General features: G+C 55.5%; 3 protein-coding genes across 3 annotated transcripts; 2 read left to right on the top strand and 1 right to left on the bottom strand.

The window, feature by feature from the left end:
• Positions 1-207: 207 nt before the first annotated feature.
• Positions 208-1,859, top strand: PV07_11534 (uncharacterized protein; the record flags this gene model as incomplete). Its single annotated transcript, XM_016398980.1, has 1 exon — positions 208-1,859. The coding sequence occupies one exon, from the start codon at positions 208-210 to the stop codon at positions 1,792-1,794; it is 1,587 nt and encodes a 528-aa protein (XP_016243542.1). The 3' UTR covers positions 1,795-1,859.
• Positions 1,860-4,031: 2,172 nt separating this feature from the next.
• PV07_11533 (uncharacterized protein) lies at positions 4,032-5,901 on the bottom strand (the record flags this gene model as incomplete). Its single annotated transcript, XM_016398979.1, has 6 exons — positions 4,032-4,286; positions 4,370-4,723; positions 4,826-5,041; positions 5,119-5,189; positions 5,283-5,668; positions 5,738-5,901. 6 exons carry the CDS (start codon positions 5,899-5,901, stop codon positions 4,032-4,034), a joined length of 1,446 nt encoding a protein of 481 aa, XP_016243541.1.
• A 1,898-nt stretch (positions 5,902-7,799) lies between these two features.
• On the top strand, positions 7,800-12,373 carry PV07_11532 (uncharacterized protein; the record flags this gene model as incomplete). Its single annotated transcript, XM_016398978.1, has 9 exons — positions 7,800-7,910; positions 7,959-8,103; positions 8,150-8,304; positions 8,354-8,511; positions 8,555-8,897; positions 8,947-9,327; positions 10,218-10,285; positions 10,343-11,807; positions 11,895-12,373. The coding sequence occupies 9 exons, from the start codon at positions 7,800-7,802 to the stop codon at positions 12,180-12,182; spliced, it is 3,114 nt and encodes a 1,037-aa protein (XP_016243540.1). The 3' UTR covers positions 12,183-12,373.
• Between the last annotated feature and the right edge of the window lie 4,590 nt (positions 12,374-16,963).

Here is a 16,963-nt window from a genome sequence, read left to right as displayed (position 1 = left end):
TTCGAAACAAGGCGAGGAGTGGTAGGCTGATACTGACGAGGCCGGTTACAAAAGGTATAAACTCGCCAAGGCGCCAGAACAACGAACTGCGCCTTTTTGCGGCGTCCGCGCTTTAGAGTCAGTTATCCACAGATCTCTGGAGGATCTAACGCCACTGGTGCAGTAACCCGTACTGATTTCCAGGCTTAGGCAGAACGCTTACAAGAGATGGCAGATGGTGGAGTAGGAGTGGTCGGGCTCGTCCTCGCCATTCCTGGACTCGTCGACCTCGGTATCAAGTACGTCCGAGCCATCGTGCATAAAATCGGCATCTATCGCAAGGCCGGCGACTACCTCGTAGACCATTTGCAGGAACAAGACATCCAAACAAGCCAGCTCGAAGTGTGCCTGACTTTCGTCAAGACGGCGTCGAGTTCGTTCCCTGCCGAGCTCGAAATACTTGTCCGCAAAGCCTTGTACCGATTAACGAGTGCTCTCGAGGTTGCTCTAGCATCCCTCGAGGATAACATTGACAAGAAGGAAAACATCAAAAAATGGAGGTATACCATGTATGGAAGATCCGAGCTGAAACGAGCCCTGGAGCGGGTGGAGAAGGACCAACTCCTGTTCTATCGTGCGGTGCAATGGGCCGTCTTGTCCGGAGGTGCTGCCGTCGAGGCTCACTTGACCGAAGACCAACAGCGGGGCAGTGAACCTCTAGGGAGAGTGAAGCGACTCAAGGATGCAATAAACTTTCGCCTGAAAGGAAGCGATAGCGATGTGCCTAAGATGCTCCTTGACGATAAGGAGTTCTCCTCCGCAGCTTACCGGCCGCTGCCTCACAGTGAGATCGGATATCTAACTGTAAAGTCGGACGACTCCGATATTCCCATTGCCCTGGTTGAGTACAGGCCATATGTTGAGCAGGAGATCAAGAAGGTCCGCGACATCGCTCTGGTTCTACAACATACGTCAGAATCGATGGCCATCCTACCCTGCAAAGGGTTTAAAGCCAGCGCGAAAGCAGACCCAGCTCGATTCGAACTCGTCTTTCCTCTGCCAACCGGCTCGGCGCAACCTCGTACTCTACGCGACATCCTGCTCGGGAAGGAAAGCCAATTGGGAGTACCATTCTCGCTGACCTGGCGCCTAGAACTGGGACTTCGACTTGCGACTGCAATCATGTATGTACATACCTCCGGCCTAGTCCACAAGAGCATCCGCCCCGAGAACTTGGTAGTCATTGGGGATCGCGTCCCAACGAATGTGACAGAGCAATCTGCCAAGGACAAATCTCCGGGAAAGCTCTATCTCATTGGCTTCGAATTCGCGAGGAAAGAAGAAGAAGTTTCTACAAGAATAGGAGATGACACGTGGTGGAAGAACATTTACCGCCATCCACAGCGACAGGGCGTGCATCCCGAAACGGATTTCAACATGCTTCATGACATTTACAGCCTGGGAGTTGTCCTCCTCGAGATCGCCTTGTGGAGATCTTTCGTTCTCGAGGAGACCGATGACCGTACCGGTGAGAAACGATTCGCTGTCAACCGCGACGCCATAAAAATATCCGACAGGAAGACTAGTCACCTGAAATCTCCAGAAGAGATCCAAAAGATCTTCGTCAAAAAAGCTGCAGATTTCATCCCACAGGTTTTTGGCGACAAGTATCGAGACATCGTCGTAATGTGTTTGAGTTGCTTGGACGAGGGCGGCCTCAAGGATATCGAGGACGCGAAGGACAAGGACGGCATCACCATTGGGATGGCATATAGCGAAAAAGTCCTCACGATTCTTGATGGGATTGCCGTTTGAGGAGACCATGAATCTGGACGATCGTGACTCGGGAATAATGCATTTGAAGGAGCGGTTTCGACAAGGGGGAGCTGAAAAGTCCTGGGCCGAGGGAGCGATTTCCTTCCTGATGCTTAGGAGCTGTTCTTGTTCGGCTTAAGAGGGGTACTCCGCCGCATTCCCTCTAGGGGAGACTGGATGTGGATGCAGACTGGTAGCTCTCTATTGGACTGGGAGCGGTATTGTCAATCGCGCATCCGAGCCAACCAAACAGTGTACTTTTACTGTTTCATCTAATTTCAAAGTCGCCGTGACGATTTTTACAAGGTCTTCGATGAATGAAATGTTGGGCTGCGGAACGTCGTACTCCCATATCGATTGCCTCGGGATTGAGTTCTCACAGGAAGTGCACCGAGGTGCTGAATTTTGGTCTTTGACGGCCACAGAGATCTGTCCACCACCAGTGAAATCTTGAAGGAAGTATGTATATTGATGAATGAGTGGTTCAGGAAACTGATAGTGGTCCGTCGTCATTTCGACCGGGAAAACATGGCAACGGACTTTCCAGAGACGTATGAATTGTGAACCCCCTCCCGCAACAGCAGAGCTTTCACTCTTTCCTTTTCGTCACCTCTCTTTTGGTTACCCAGCTCCATACCGCAGTTCCGTTCCTGTACGTCCCGCCGGGTAGTCCACAATCAACTCTTGAGCTCTTCGACTCAGCATGGACGGATTGCCTGACGCTTGCAAGGCTGGTGGCTGCAACTTTTGATGATTGCGATCCAGCCTTTACGCGCTACTTCGAAGCATCAAGCGCCCCCTTCGTCAAGTACGTATTCCAGACAATTGCAAATATCCCGCTCGATCAAAATCTGGACGCCAATGACATTCAGCAACTTTTCAGCAGCAGCAATCTCATCGGTCTCGCTCCAAAATTCGCGGGCTTGACTCTGTCGCTTGGTTCTCAAGCTCCAGGCACTCCAGATTCCAAACGGTGGTGTGAGGAACCATCTCCTCCTTCAGCATATGTGGCGGGCCCGGCAGGGAGCGACCCTGCTCAAACCACGATTTGCTTGTGCAATCACCTTTTCGGTTATCCAACACTGGCTGAGATAGTCAACCCTCCTGCATGGGGATTAGATGAACAAGGCGACCCTCTTCCAGGCTTTGGCTGTGACGGTCTGGGCGATCACGACACGGATTGGATGATGTTTCCTGGCGCAATTCTCTTGCACGAGATGGTACACTGGCCGTATCTTCTCCAAGACATTCCGGACTGGCAACGATTGATCATCTCTTACCCTACCACCGGTCGTATTATCTCGGACTTTGAAGGACCAAAACCTCCCAATGGATATAGTCCCTACAACGCTCACCTCCTGAACTCGGACTCTGGCATCAACCCGGCCGCCTTTGGCCCACATCCCACCGTCAACGATGCCGACAGCTACGCGTATTATGCTCTCTCCAAATTCTGGTCCTGGAATTGTCAACGGCCTTTTGGAACTTCATACGATCCCGCCGACAACCATAGACGGGCTTTTCGGCCTGGTTTCTCCCGTAACCCAAATCCAGGCCCTCCAACCCACTGAGGAGATTGTTGTACGCAAACACCAGTCACTGCATCAATGGCGAGGTCAAACACTTGCGCCCCTGGACTTCCAAGAAAGAACACTGTGCGTGCCGAGAAGAGGTGGAAGAATACCGCAGAAAAGCGAGGAAAATTGCAACGGATCTCCACCGTTGGGAGAGCGAGCAAAATGATCGAGTCAAGAAATCAACCTGGGAAACCGTTTCAAGAGCCAGAGCGGGAGGAGAAGGAATGCACATGGCAGTTTTTTGTTCGCCGCGACGTGGTCTGCGCGAGGCCGACGTCTTCATAGAGTACCTGTCCCAGCTCTAAATTGCGATTTACTTCCCATCCATTCTCGACACCGCTCTTCTGTGCCAGAATACGTTTTCACACGACCAGTGTTCTTTCTCTGACCATAATCGCAGGCTTTCCCGGTCGATGAAATCACAAACCCCATGATCTAGCTTTAACAGTTGTTCCGGGCCAAACAGGCCAAATGTCGGCGTCCGGAGAAAACAGAGCGGCGGCTTGTAGTTTGCTCGATTTGCATTCATCAAATATGGACTCGAGTCCTCTCTGACGCTTTTTCCTCCCGGAAGCAGGAGACGAGCTCCATGGGCAAGTCCGTATTTGTACTCTTCTTCTATCGCTCTGAAAATCATAAGCTGTCTTTCTGACTGCGCGCTCAGAAGCTGACTTGAAACCGCGGGTGCGTTCGGAGTCGGGCGCCGTATCGCATGAAGACAAACGGCAGCGGCACCATGGCCAGTGCGATGAACCCGAGCACGCTGTTGCCCCACCCCAGCCCGAGACCGGAGTACAAGGGCCGGCCGGCAAGCGGGAGGAACGCCCCCGTCAGCGAGCGGACGACGGTGTTCGCTGCCGTGACGCTGGCGGCGAAGAGCGGATAACAGTCGACGAGGTAAGTTTGGACGGCCATCTAACGCAGTTTCGACCCTTGTCAGCAATGGAAACCCCCGAGCCAAAAGGAAAAACAGGGGGTGAGAAAGTAAGAGTCCTCACGAAAATGCCCATCAGTCCCAGTCCCACCCAGCCCGTGCCGATGATGGGCATGATCCAGTGGATCTGCTTCTCGGCCGACCAGCCGTACCAGAACAACCCGATGGGGATGCAGATCGCCGCCGGGATCAGCCCTTCCAGCCGGACCTCGGGGGAGACGTCGCCCTTGGCCTTCTTGGCCTGGATGCGCCGGTCGCTCGTGGCGCCGAACAGGGCCAGGCCGATAAACATGCCAACACCGATACCCAAATAGGAGAGGCCAGCGAGGCCGGTAGAGAAGCCGTAGATGCTCTCGTAGATCTCGGTGATGGTCGTGAAGAGGAGGTAGAGGTAGCCGTAGATGATGGAGACGTAGACCTAGAAGATGCATTGGAGACGACGGTTAGAAGGGGGGCGCAAGCGAAAGGAAAAGTCGCCGGTCGCTGAAAGGGAAAGGGAGATGTTGGGGGCGTGACGTACGACAAAGATGAAGACAATGGGAGACATGAAAAACATCTTGGTCGGGCGGATCAGGGCCTTTGCGAGCGCTGCGCGGGGCGAGTCCTCCGTCGACATCTTCGACCTGTACTGCGTGTTGCCGGTCGACTTGCGGAGCTGGGCGGCTTTGCGCTCGAGGAGGACCGGGGCGTAGGATTCCTTCATGAAGAGGAAACACAAGACCGTGACGACTCCGGCCTATTATACGGGGTTAGTTGGTGGAAGAAAAAAAAACAATCAAATCACAAATAATATCTGGACAGCCAACCACCTACCGCGATGCTAATGACCCAGAATACCCATCGCCACCCAACATTCTGCGAGAGAAAAGCACCTGCAACGGGTCCTGGTCGAAGGAGTTAGTACCAGTATAAATCGCGGTACTCCCAGGACGACGGGGGTTTCCTCATGGGGGGAAAAAGACGTGTTCTGAACATACCAGCCACGGGCCCGATCAACGGACCCATCGCGAAGATGGCCATCTTGGACCCCCTCTCCTCCCGCGTGTACAGGTCGGCCACGCTCCCGCCGCCGAGCACCAGCGGCGCCGAGCCCGCGGACCCGGCCAGGAAGCGGAACCCGATCAGGCTGTCAAGCGACGGCGCGACGGCGCAGGCGACGGTGAAGACGATGAACAGGACGTTGGTGATCTGGTAGACGGGCCAGCGGCCGTAGATCTCCGACAGGGGCGCGCACACCAGGGGCCCGAACGCGTAGCCGATCAGGTACACCGAGACCACGAACGAGGCGAGGATGACGCTCGTGCTGTCGAAGTCGGCCATCACTCTGGGGATTCCGGGCGCGAACATGGACGACGCGAGCGGGCTGAGGGCGAAAAGGTTCTGGCATCAGCATACTCCGAACAGGTTTGTAGGGGGGGTCATTGATACATACGTGACAAAGGTCAGGCATGAGAGCAGGGTGATGTTGATGGCCTTACGCCGCGACGGCCAGTTCAGCGGATTCGCAGGGTCGTCGTCCCCGTCCCAGTCGACGATGTAGTCGTTCGCCGGCGCCGGACGGGCCTCCCCGACGACCTCCTTGGTATCTTCAGCCATGTTGGACACGTCGACGGTGTATCGCGATCTGGTACGGCTTGGGGGGGGAACCGTGAAGCCATCGGCGACGAAAGAACAAATGTACCCTTTGAGGATGCAACCGAGGAAGAGTTGCGGGTAAATACTAGCGTCAACAAACCTTGGACTGAGGATCAAATGCCCACTGAGGCGGCCCGAAGCTCGCTTGGAGAGTCAAGTTGTGCAAATTGTGCGAGATTATGCGGACCGCGGAGAAAAGACCTATGCTGATTGGATGGGATGGAGAGTAGTGCGGGGCCGTCGTATACTAGTGCTCGTTTACCACTCCCAAAACAGACTAGGGTACGCCTGACGTGCCCCATTGGACCATCGCTTAGAGGAGCCAATCATGTCGCACGGCCAGAGCGCCCATGTCGGTAGTCACATTCCCGAAGCTGTTAAAATAGAATGAGGCCCTCGGGCTGGGAAGATATTAGGAGAGATTTCTCTTCTCCTTTCTTCTGGGATGGGTAACCCAAGACGCGGTTTGCATGACGGCTTTGGATCTTGTACTACTATTGCTCAGAGACTATGGCTGTTATGCCAATGATGTGTTACGGACCGGTCGCCAAGCATGTCCCACCACTTTATCAGCCCCGTACAGATTGAGGCCATCTGAAAGTTCAAGCAATCAGCCGGCTGGAGAACTGGACGAAGGATTACCAAGCGTGCATCAACACGATATATATATTGCCTCATCCCAAGTTCACCATTACGTTTCACGTGGTGCAGGACTTTACAATCTCATGTGCACGGCGCACTGGTAGGCGCCCACCGATGGCTCAGCCACAGATGGAATGGACACAAGATTCGACAGTGGAACGGAAGAGGTAAAGGATCGGAAGGGCCAGCAGAGGCGGCATCGACATAGGTGCCTGACACATAGGTAATATCCTGCATTCGGCATTCAAGGCCTCGAGCTGTGGTAGACCTTTGGGTCTTGGCGGCGGGGAGATTGACCGAGGGCCTGTGGCTTGTCGATCTACCTTGATATCTCGAGAGCGTTGTGTTTCCCATCATCGAAGGCGAAGCCGATTCATGTATGACGGCCTGGCGATGGCACACTTGTCATATGCAAAAGGGGCCAAACCACTGAGACGACTTCAGCCCTTCTTCTGGGTTGAAGTCCTGCGCAAGGAGCACCCGCCGTTCCCACTTCTCCACCACATCCCCACCACAACGAGACTTCTCCCCGCCGAGCGCAATACCTTCATTTAATCAGAGTTATATCCCACTTAGCAGTATCTGGATGTCGCTTTGTTGCCACAACAGATGTCTTGCTCGGTTTGATGAAATTCTGGAAATAGATATAGACGTTTAGATAGTCCAGTTGCTTTTCTGTTCATCTTTCCTCTTTTGATTCTGAGAATGGGACTCTCTCTGGCTGATCACACCGATGAGCAAAAGCCTTCTCAGCCTGCCGGCGAAGCAAATCTATTTCGGCGAGAGCCATCCTGCGTGGAAGTTCCGGTGTTGATTATCGGTGGAGGACCTGCAGGGCTCGTGCAAGCTCATCTCTTATCCCAGCTTGGAGGCAAGTCTACGGCGTGATGTCGACAAAGAGGCCACGATTGACAGTCAGAAGTGAAGTGTCTCATCGTCGAACGATATCCCGAGAGACTGGGTGCCCCGAAAGCACATGCGCTGTCCCCGAGATCTCTAGAGATATGCCGACAGTTCAACTTGGACGTGAGCCGGTTACGACAACTCGGCACGAGGAGGCGCGATGCGTTCTGGGTCAACTTTCTCACCAATCTAAGTGGTCAACAAGTCGGCGTGCTCCCTTACGAGCGCATGGACGTGGGAGTTCTGTCTCACACGCCCGAGGCAAGTCGTGGATCACGATGGCATGGTGCACCGGCTTTCGCTGACGAGTGAAGATGATCCATAACGTCCCGCAGCCCGTCTTTGAGGAGTTTGTCACGGAGGTGCTTGCAAAAGACTCGAACATAGATCTTCGCAAAGGCATTTCATTCGTATCGTTGGAACAGGTAAGTGGCGTCGCAAAATCTCCGTGGTGGAGAGGTGCTCATTTCAAGAACTCGGAAGGAGTTATCACGACCGTGGAAGAGCGTGCTACGGGACATCAGTTCCAGATCCGGTCGAAGTATCTCGTTGCTTGCGACGGCGCGCGGAGCAAAGTACGCAGCTTCCTGGGAATCGAGAGTGATGGCGAGGATTCATGTAAGTCCACATAATTCGTTAGCACTCGGCGGGATTGACAGTTTAGACGAAACGATGATGACCATCCATTTCAATGCTGACCTTCGTCCGATTGTCAGAGAGAGGGTCGGTATGCTGCATTGGATAATGGATCCTTTGGCGTCTGGCTTCATCATTGCGTACGACCTCTCAGGAAATGCGGTTCTGATCAGCAATTTTGATGTCAGTGATTCTACGTGGGACGAGGGTGATCTCTAACCGCAATCTTCAGGCAACCAAATACCCCGTTGAAAGCTGGAATCAAGAACTTTGCCGCCAAGTTGTCGTCAGTGCCTTGGGGATAGAGGTGTCCTTTGACATTCATAGCTACCGGCCTTGGGTACTGAGCCGGAAAGTAGCAAGATCCTATCGGGCGGGCAATGTCTTCTTGTGAGTTGCATCCCTTGACTCGACGACCAGTCTAACCAAGCAGAGCTGGAGATGCTGCTCATTCGTTCCCCCCAACAGGCGGTCTCGGATTGAACTCTGGCCTGGCAGATGTGCACAATCTGGCGTACAAACTGGCATTGGTCCTCGCAGGACGAGCTGGGGACGCTCTTCTCGACACATACGAATCAGAACGACGACATGTAGCCGTCGTCAATTCGATGCAGAGCGTAAAGAACGGAAAGAAGATCTTTGCCCTTCTCAAGACACTGGGCATCGGCGATGATCTGGTCACGGCGAGGAGAAATCTGTATGCCAACATTAAAGATCCCCAGAAAATGAAGGTGATTGATCAAGGGGTTGAGGAGCAAAGAGAGCATTTTGACAACGTATGCGTTCTCTGGTATGCGATCTGGCTGGTACTGACGCACTCACAAGCTCGAACTTCACATCGGATATGTCTATGGCAGCAAAGAAATCCCTCCACATGCTTCCAAGTATACCCCCAAATTTGAAGTGGGTGCGAGACTGCCTCACGCCTGGATCCGCCTGCCGCACAGCACGCTGAAGCCCGTTGATGTCTCGTATGTCGACGAGTTCTCCCCGGCAGATCTCGAGTCCCACCGCTATAGTACCCTCGATCTGTGTGATCTTGACAAATTCACCTTGGTAGGACGTCTCGATGTCCCCGGTGTGAAGACCTGCCGACTTGGTCGCGACTTTGAGGTCATTGGCGAGGCAGGGCAGAAGTGGTTGGCAGCGGCTGGGCTGGATGTTGGAGGAGGGTTACTTGTGAGGCCGGATCAACATATCTTGATGGTACTGGATGCTAGTACCACAATGGAAGAGGTCCAGAGATGCCTGAACGCACATTTGGGGATCTGAGCAGTGCAGATGGAAGGCTCGGTTCAAGCGAGGACAGACACAAAAGACCACTCTTAGTTGGCAGGGGTGGCAGGCTACTCATAGGCAGCCTTCAGTAGTGGCCAAGGGTCTCCGGAGGCTTCCCAGGAGAGGAGGAGGGAAGTAAATATTAATTAAAGCCAGAGTGTAATTTCCATCCCGATCCCTCCCCCGGGGGGGGGGGGGCCAGCCTGGTGCCAATGGGCTATGTCGGGCCGCTAGGCGGTGGCGCTGCCAAGCTGCGTGCCCAATGCTTATTGTGATAAGGATAGAGGCCCTCGGCTCGGGGTGCAGCATATTAGACCCAGGCCAAATGATTGTTCCCCCCGCACCATTTCCTGATCATCACATCTCGTGTCCTTAAGCATTTTGCGTCGCCGTCGCCCAGTATGGACAGCTTGGGGCACAGTGAAGCATACGGCAGCTACTTTCCTGTTCGTCGCATTGCCCAAGCCTGCTTCTCCTGCAGGTCGGTTGCTTCCCCTCCCCCTTGACGCCACGGGTGCTTGCCCTCTATCGGCCTGGGTTCTAATCCAAGATGTTCCAGAAGCAAGAAATCTCGTTGCACGGGCGAACGGCCAGCATGCGGCCATTGTCGGCGATTGCGGCTAGGTCAGACCCAATGCACCTCAAGGCGGATCGATTCTGATGTCGGCAGAGTGCGTGTATCCCCAGCAGACGTCCAGCCGACAGACTGCGCCTCGGACGGGTGCTGAACCGAAGACGTCCTCTCCCGATCAAATTGGTGTGGTGGGTGTTGTTCTCTCCCAACTTCGGGTCCCAATTGGTGCTGAAGCAGGTCTCAGACTCAAGTCGGTTCCAGGTTGGAAGCCATCGAGGAGACTCTTGAAAGACTTGAAACCCAGCTCCACCGGTAAGGTCCCCATCGCGATGCGGTACCAGCATTGGATTGACTCTCGCCGTGCTCAAGAGTCACGAGGCTCTTGACCAGTGACGCCAGAGATCGGGTTGCCTACGAGGACGATGGACGCCCGACTCCCAGCCAGGGGCCCCAGAAAAGACGTCGGATTTCTGTTGAGCCTACACGCTACGATCTCAACGATGATACCGAGATGAACACTCCTGTACCTGGAGAAGCCCCGATTCCCGACGAGGTACTGTCCTCGGTGGTGGACGTGTACTTCAGCTTTTGCCACAATCAACCATATTCGTTCTTCCACGAAGGCAACTTCCGTCGCCGGCTAGCACTGGGCACACTGTCGGAACACCTGATCCTCGCCGTCGTGGCTATCTCGGTGCGCTTTTCTACCCACCCATACTTTGCTAGCCGCTCCCATGAGGTGGCGGTGGCTTATGCGACGCGGTCCTGGAAATCCGTCGTGTCGAATTGCTTTACGGCAGACAACCCAGGCGACATCTCCATCGTGCAGACGATAGCCTTGTTGGCCCTGTTTGACTTCACTGGTGAGGCGAACCAACCCGCAGGTTGCGGACCCGTGCTGACTGTCTACGGTGTAGCTGGTCGAACCCGCCACGGCTCTGCCTGGGTGAAGATTGGAATGGCGGTCAGGATTGCCCAAGATCTCGGCCTGATGCTCGATACGGCCCATCATCTTCCTTATGCGGACCAGGAGGAGCGCCGCAGGGTCTTTTGGTCCGTCTATTTGCTCGACAGACTGGTCTCGTGCGGTCGAGGTCGGCCTCCGGCAATCGTCGACGCCTCGTGCCACTTACAACTTCCCTGTGACGATTTGCTTTGGCAGGAAGGGCAGTGGAAAAAGACCCTGACCCTGGACGAGCTGTCCAACCGCGCCTTGGTCAACCCCGAATGTCAAGGGCATTTTGCGCACGTCATCGTCATGGCCTACATACTCGGACGAGGGGCACAGTACATGCTCCAAGAGTTCAACATCCGGAGTCGATGCCCGCCCTGGGACCCCAGTTCGGATTTCGCCTCGATTGAGTCGGACCTCTTGCACATCGAGACTCAGATGATGATGCATAAGTCGGCAGAAGAGCTACTGGCCCCGTCCATCAGGACGGATGGAACTGTCGACCACCAAGCTGTTGGGCCCATCATCTTTTCTCGGGTACTATTCCACCTCTGCTACTGCTTGCTGAACCACCCTTTTCTCCTCCGAAGGCGGATCGAGATCGGGAAGATGCCGGGCCCGGGCAGCTTTCTGGCCCGCTCATTCCACACTGGGTGGCAGCATGCGCGTAACATGATCGAACTTATTCGCCTCGCCCGCGGTCTGGGGTGTGTGTTTCAGTCCTCCTTTTCCGGATACTGTATAACCGTTGCCGGGTCTATCGCGTTGCTGCACGTCAGTAGCCAGGAGTTAGGTGTCGCCCCTGTAGCACATGCCCTTCTTTCCGAGGCGATTTCTTACTTGGACGATATTGGCGGATATTGGAACAATGTGTCAACCATGGTAAGACTCCGTTGCGTCTCCTCCCCAAAGACTGGTTCCCCGGTCCGCAATGACCTTGCTCGCTATGATGTACTCACTGACAGGTAGGCATCCCTCCTGCGGCAAACGGCCGAAAACGCGATCGTGTTCAACGAACTGTGTAACGATCAGCCGCACATCACACCTCTCTCTGAAGCCGATATGAATGCAATGTGGAGGCTTGTTGACTACAGTACCATGTCCAACGAAGTAGCGGCGGGCATACCCCAGACCTCAAATCATGACGGAAGCCTTTGGCTGAACTCTTGGATCGACCTCTTTGGGACCATGGACAGCAGGACCGACCTCACGATGCCAGGAGACAGCGCAAATGGATTCCGTCTCGACGAGTTCTGACCGCCTTGTGGACACTTGGTAGGCATGATGAAGCCCAGCCTGTCGGACGGTCTTGGATTGCCGGTGACTACGGCTTTCATCCAGGTTGACGTGGGCCCCTCCTGGGCACTACTCGCGACGTTTTGACGTCGTGTATACAGCCAACACTTCGAAGCCACGCCGGATGGCTGGCTCGTTTACTGTGCGATTAGGGCAAGGACATTTTCACTCCGGCGCCCCTGGCAACATGCACCTTTTGGACATTTATGTTTGGTAGAAACACGGCACGCACCATTGCTTCGAGACCACTCCAATATGTACTTCTCGGTTCTATAATAATACTTTCCGGGCAAGCCTGCGTTGTTGCCGGGGGTCAAAGCTTGGCCTCGCGTGCAAGGCTGCGGCGTTTCTTTTCAAAATACTCAATGACTGAACGCCTCGCTTCCTCGACCACCTCCTTGTCCTCGATGGTTGCAGGATAGTCTACCTTGTGGTCGTAGTCGCCTCTGACCCCGTGCTCGACCAATTGTCTCAAGCAGCGTCGGAGGCTTTTGCCTGATCTTGTTTTGGGGATGAGACCTCTTCCGTAAATGACGCCCCCTAGCGACGCGATGCCGCCGATCTGGTTTCTTACGAGTTGGTCGATCTCTTTCGAAAGGGCCGGGAGGGCCACGGCGGCGCTGCTGCCCTCGGGCGGGACCACAAAGGCGAAGGGGACATGGCCTTTGACTGGATCTGGCATCCCCACGACTGCGACTTCAGCGACAGCTGGATGCATCATGATGGCGCCTTCGATTGCACCTGATCAAAGTCTCTCAGCCGACGTTTCTCCCCGGTTTACATAGCAGATTTGTACTCACCTGCGCTGAGCCGATGGGCGGCAACATTGATAATGTCATCGCTCCGGCTCATGACGTACACAAATCCGTCCTCGTCGATCAAGCCGGCATCACCGGTGTCGAACCATCGGCCCTCGAATCGGGCAAGGTAGCTCTTGTGGAACCGCGCGTCGCCTTCGTCCTTGAAGAGATGCGTCAACGCCGAGGGGGCGAGCGGCATCTTCAGCACAAGATTCCCCGAGGCACCTCGGGCAACCTCGTTGCCCATCTCGTCGACCACGCGCACGTCGAACCCAGGCATGGGCTTCCCGGCACTTCCAGGCCTCGCGTGTACGACATCATTCTGCTGCTTTGGCCGCCGGGTCAGCTGGCCCTCGTGTGCGGTGACCGATTCGGCAGCAAGCGCGACCCCAGTAATAGGACTCCCCGATTCACTGGACCACCAGTGGTCCACCACCGTCGCACCGCGGCCGATATATCTCCACAGCAGTTCTTGGTAGAGCTTCACGAGGCTGGGCTCACTTCGCTCGCCGGCGAGGAACAAGCCCCGCAACGATTGCAGTCCGCCTCGCGCCCCGTAGCGGGAGAGGAGTCTACTGCTCGGGTCGTCGCGATGGATGGCTCTGAGTGCAGTGGGCGCGGTGAACAACACGTTGACCTGATACTCTTCAATGATGCGCCAGAATGTCGATGCGTCTGGCGTACCGACCGGCTTGCCTTCGAACAAGACCGTGGTCGCGCCGGCGAGGAGAGGGGCGTATATGATATAAGAGTGCCCGACCACCCAGCCAATGTCACTGGCAGTGAAGATGACGTCGCCCGGCCCCCTGATGTCGAATAGGTAGCCCATGGACAGACTCAAGGCCACCGCGTGTCCTCCGGCGGACCTCACAATGCCTTTGGGCGCGCCAGTCGTCCCGCTGGTGTAGATGATGTAAAGACCGTCGGTGCTCTTGATCGGCACGCATTCGGCGCTCAGTCGTCGGCGCCGCCCGTCCTCAACGAGACCCTGCCAGCTGCGTTGGCCCTGGTCGAGCCTAGGTTCCCAGGAAACCATTGATCTCTGCCAGATGATAGTCCGGTGGGGTTTCCAGCTGCTTTTGGCTAGCGCTTCTTCAACCAGAGGCTGGTACGCCAACGGGCCCTTGTTGCCCTCGACGCCACAGCTTGCGGTCATGATGACGGAAGGCGTGGCGTGCTCGATCCGTTGCGCCAGACTCGTGGGCGCAAAGCCCCCGAAGACGATGGCATGGAGCGCGCCCAGCCGGATGGTGGCAAGGACCGCAAAGACCGCCGCCGGGATCATGGGCATGTAGATCAGCACGACATCTCCCCTTTTCACGCCCTGGTCCTGCAGGATGCCTGCCAACAGTGCCACCTCTTGTTGGACCTGTGCGTAGGTATACCGTTCCTTTGCTCCCGTCACGGCGCTGTCCCAGATCAACGCCACCGCGTCCCCGTGGCCGTTGTCCACGTGCCGGTCGACACAGTTGTACGCGGTGCTGATCTCCCCGTCCTCAAACCACGACCATTGTGGCGACCCTCTCTTCCCGCTTTGTCTCAGGGCTCGGGTATATGGGGTGTGCCAATGGAGGCGTTGGGCGTGTTGGTGCCAGAAAGTCTCGGGGTCGTCCAGGGACAGGCGGTGGACGGCGTCCTGGGCCGTCGCCGTTGGCGTCGCCATCCTACGAAGGCTGGGAGGGATGCTTCGAAATATAGATTTTGGGAGGTCTGTGGTCCGGAAGGTCACCTTCGGTCGAATTGATCAGACGCGAGATTTAGAAAACAATCCGTGTCTTCCGAAAACTCTTCCCCCACAAGACTGGTGGTCGGATACCCTCGAACAAGAGTGAAGACAGGGATGGTCCTCGGGTTCAAGGCAGTTGTGGTCAGGCAGTTCGATCCGTGCTAATGGACGAGGCCAGCAGCTCTTCTGTCGACTTGTGCATCATCATCGGGAATCAGACATCATCAGAGGAGATTCAACCATGCTCCAGTGTGCATGTTATCCCTCTCCGTGTTAGCCTCATCCATGCTAAACGTGTGGCGACTGGTCAATAGGGAGGTCCAGGTCGAAAACCAGGTCCGGCCGGACCGAGGCATTCTCTGGCGCTTGACGGCAACCGCCTCCCGATGTGCAGCAGTGATGTATGTATCGCCAGGCCCCATTGTGCCATGGAGTACTTCTATGGCCGGACAGATGGGAACCCTGGTATGGTGGCCCGCTGTGCGGCAATCTGACCGACATGACTAAGGAGATGACAGGCACCTAGAAAACTCCGCTCTGCTACTCACCTCGAGGGCGATTCCTCGGGATCAGTGTGTGATGGATTATTCAACGCACTGATTGTTCCACCCCCTGGGTCACTTTTCTATGGGTAAAGATTTTCACAGAGACTGTGAAGCCATTTAAAAGTGGCCGGTTTTCTCCCTTCTCTGCCCGGCATTTTGGTCAGCCTTTTCTATTTCACATTCTTCCACTGCCTCTGGAACGTTGTACGGACACAATACCTGATAGACATGTCACGAACCGCCATTACGATACGAAAGATCGACGGGGTTCCTGGAAAGGTTTACTACCCTCTTGAAAAGGTGGCCTACGACGATGTAGCGCCCGGCGATCAGGAGATCATTGTCAGCCTGTCCGCGGCAGCACTGAACCATCGCGACTACTTCATCCGACAACATCTCTACCCCGGTACGACGTTCGGCGTTCCGTTGCTTTCAGATGGCTGCGGGATTGTCTCCTCGGCTGGCTCCTCCCCCGACGCACAAAAGCGGTTGCGGCAACGCGTGATCCTCTGTCCTGGCATTGGCTGGGAATCCGACCCCGAAGGCCCCGAACACCCGGCCGGGTATAGATATATCGGAGGCACCAAATTGTACCCGAAGGGGACCTTGGCAGAGACCATCCGGGTCAATTGGCAGGACGTCGAAGAAGTCCCCGAGCATCTCTCCGACGTTGAAGCCGCGGCGCTCCCTCTGACCGGTCTCACTGCCTGGAGAGCTTTGTTTACCAAGAGCGGCGCCGCGGCACCCGGCCGCAACATCCTGGTGACCGGGATTGGCGGCGGGGTGGCACTGATGGTTTTGTTGTTTGCGTCGGCGATCGGCGCCAACGTCTACGTGACCAGCGGCTCTGACGAGAAGCTTGAAAAGGCCAAGTTGCTTGGAGCCAGAGGGGGGGTCAATTACAAGACAAAGGGGTGGGAGACGACACTTCTGGAGTTGCTTCCCAGCGGAAGACGCCACTTCGACGCAATCATCGACGGTGCAGGGGGGGAGATTGTGGCCAGCGGAGTCAAACTTCTCAAGGCGAGTCCTGAACTTTTTTGACCGATTTCCCTGTCGATCCGTCCTGTCCAGAGTGCTGACATTCGAGTGGCGCTACAGCCAGGCGGCGTCATTGTCTCGTACGGCATGACCATGGGCCCCAAGATGTTCTATTCCATGAACGCCGTGCTCAAAAACATCGAGATTCGCGGGACGACCGGCGGGTCCCGCAAGGAATTCGCCAGCATGGTCCGGTTTGTCGACGACCACCAGATCCGCCCTGTGGTGTCGCGCGTGGTCGACAACGGCCTGAACGCCCTGAAAGAACTGGACGGTCTCTTCGACGATATCGGGAAGGGCAGTCAGTTTGGTAAACTGGTCGTCAAAATCGACGGGCCGACAGGTCAACACGGTGGTGCGCAGGGACACCAAAGGCAGCATAAACTGTGAGATGTCTCGATCCGTTTTCTGGCCTGCTTTTTCTTCTTCTGTCTTTTCGGGGACTGACAAAGGATCGAGGGATAAGAGAGGATAGTTTCTGAGGGTTGGCCTCTCTTGGCCGAGTTGATACCATCCGCCCTGTGCTTGAGCGACGTCTGCGGCTTTGTCTACACAGAGAGGGTCTTGTTGAATCCGTCTGTGCTGATCCGGCCAATGGCGTGTAGCTCGAGGAAACAATGATACCACTGC

Source organism: Cladophialophora immunda, assembly GCF_000835495.1.
Source record: "Cladophialophora immunda strain CBS 83496 unplaced genomic scaffold supercont1.7, whole genome shotgun sequence".
Classification (NCBI taxonomy): domain Eukaryota; kingdom Fungi; phylum Ascomycota; class Eurotiomycetes; order Chaetothyriales; family Herpotrichiellaceae; genus Cladophialophora; species Cladophialophora immunda.
The sequence above is the reverse complement of the archived record's forward strand: the minus strand, read 5'-3'. Positions and strand labels throughout refer to the sequence as shown.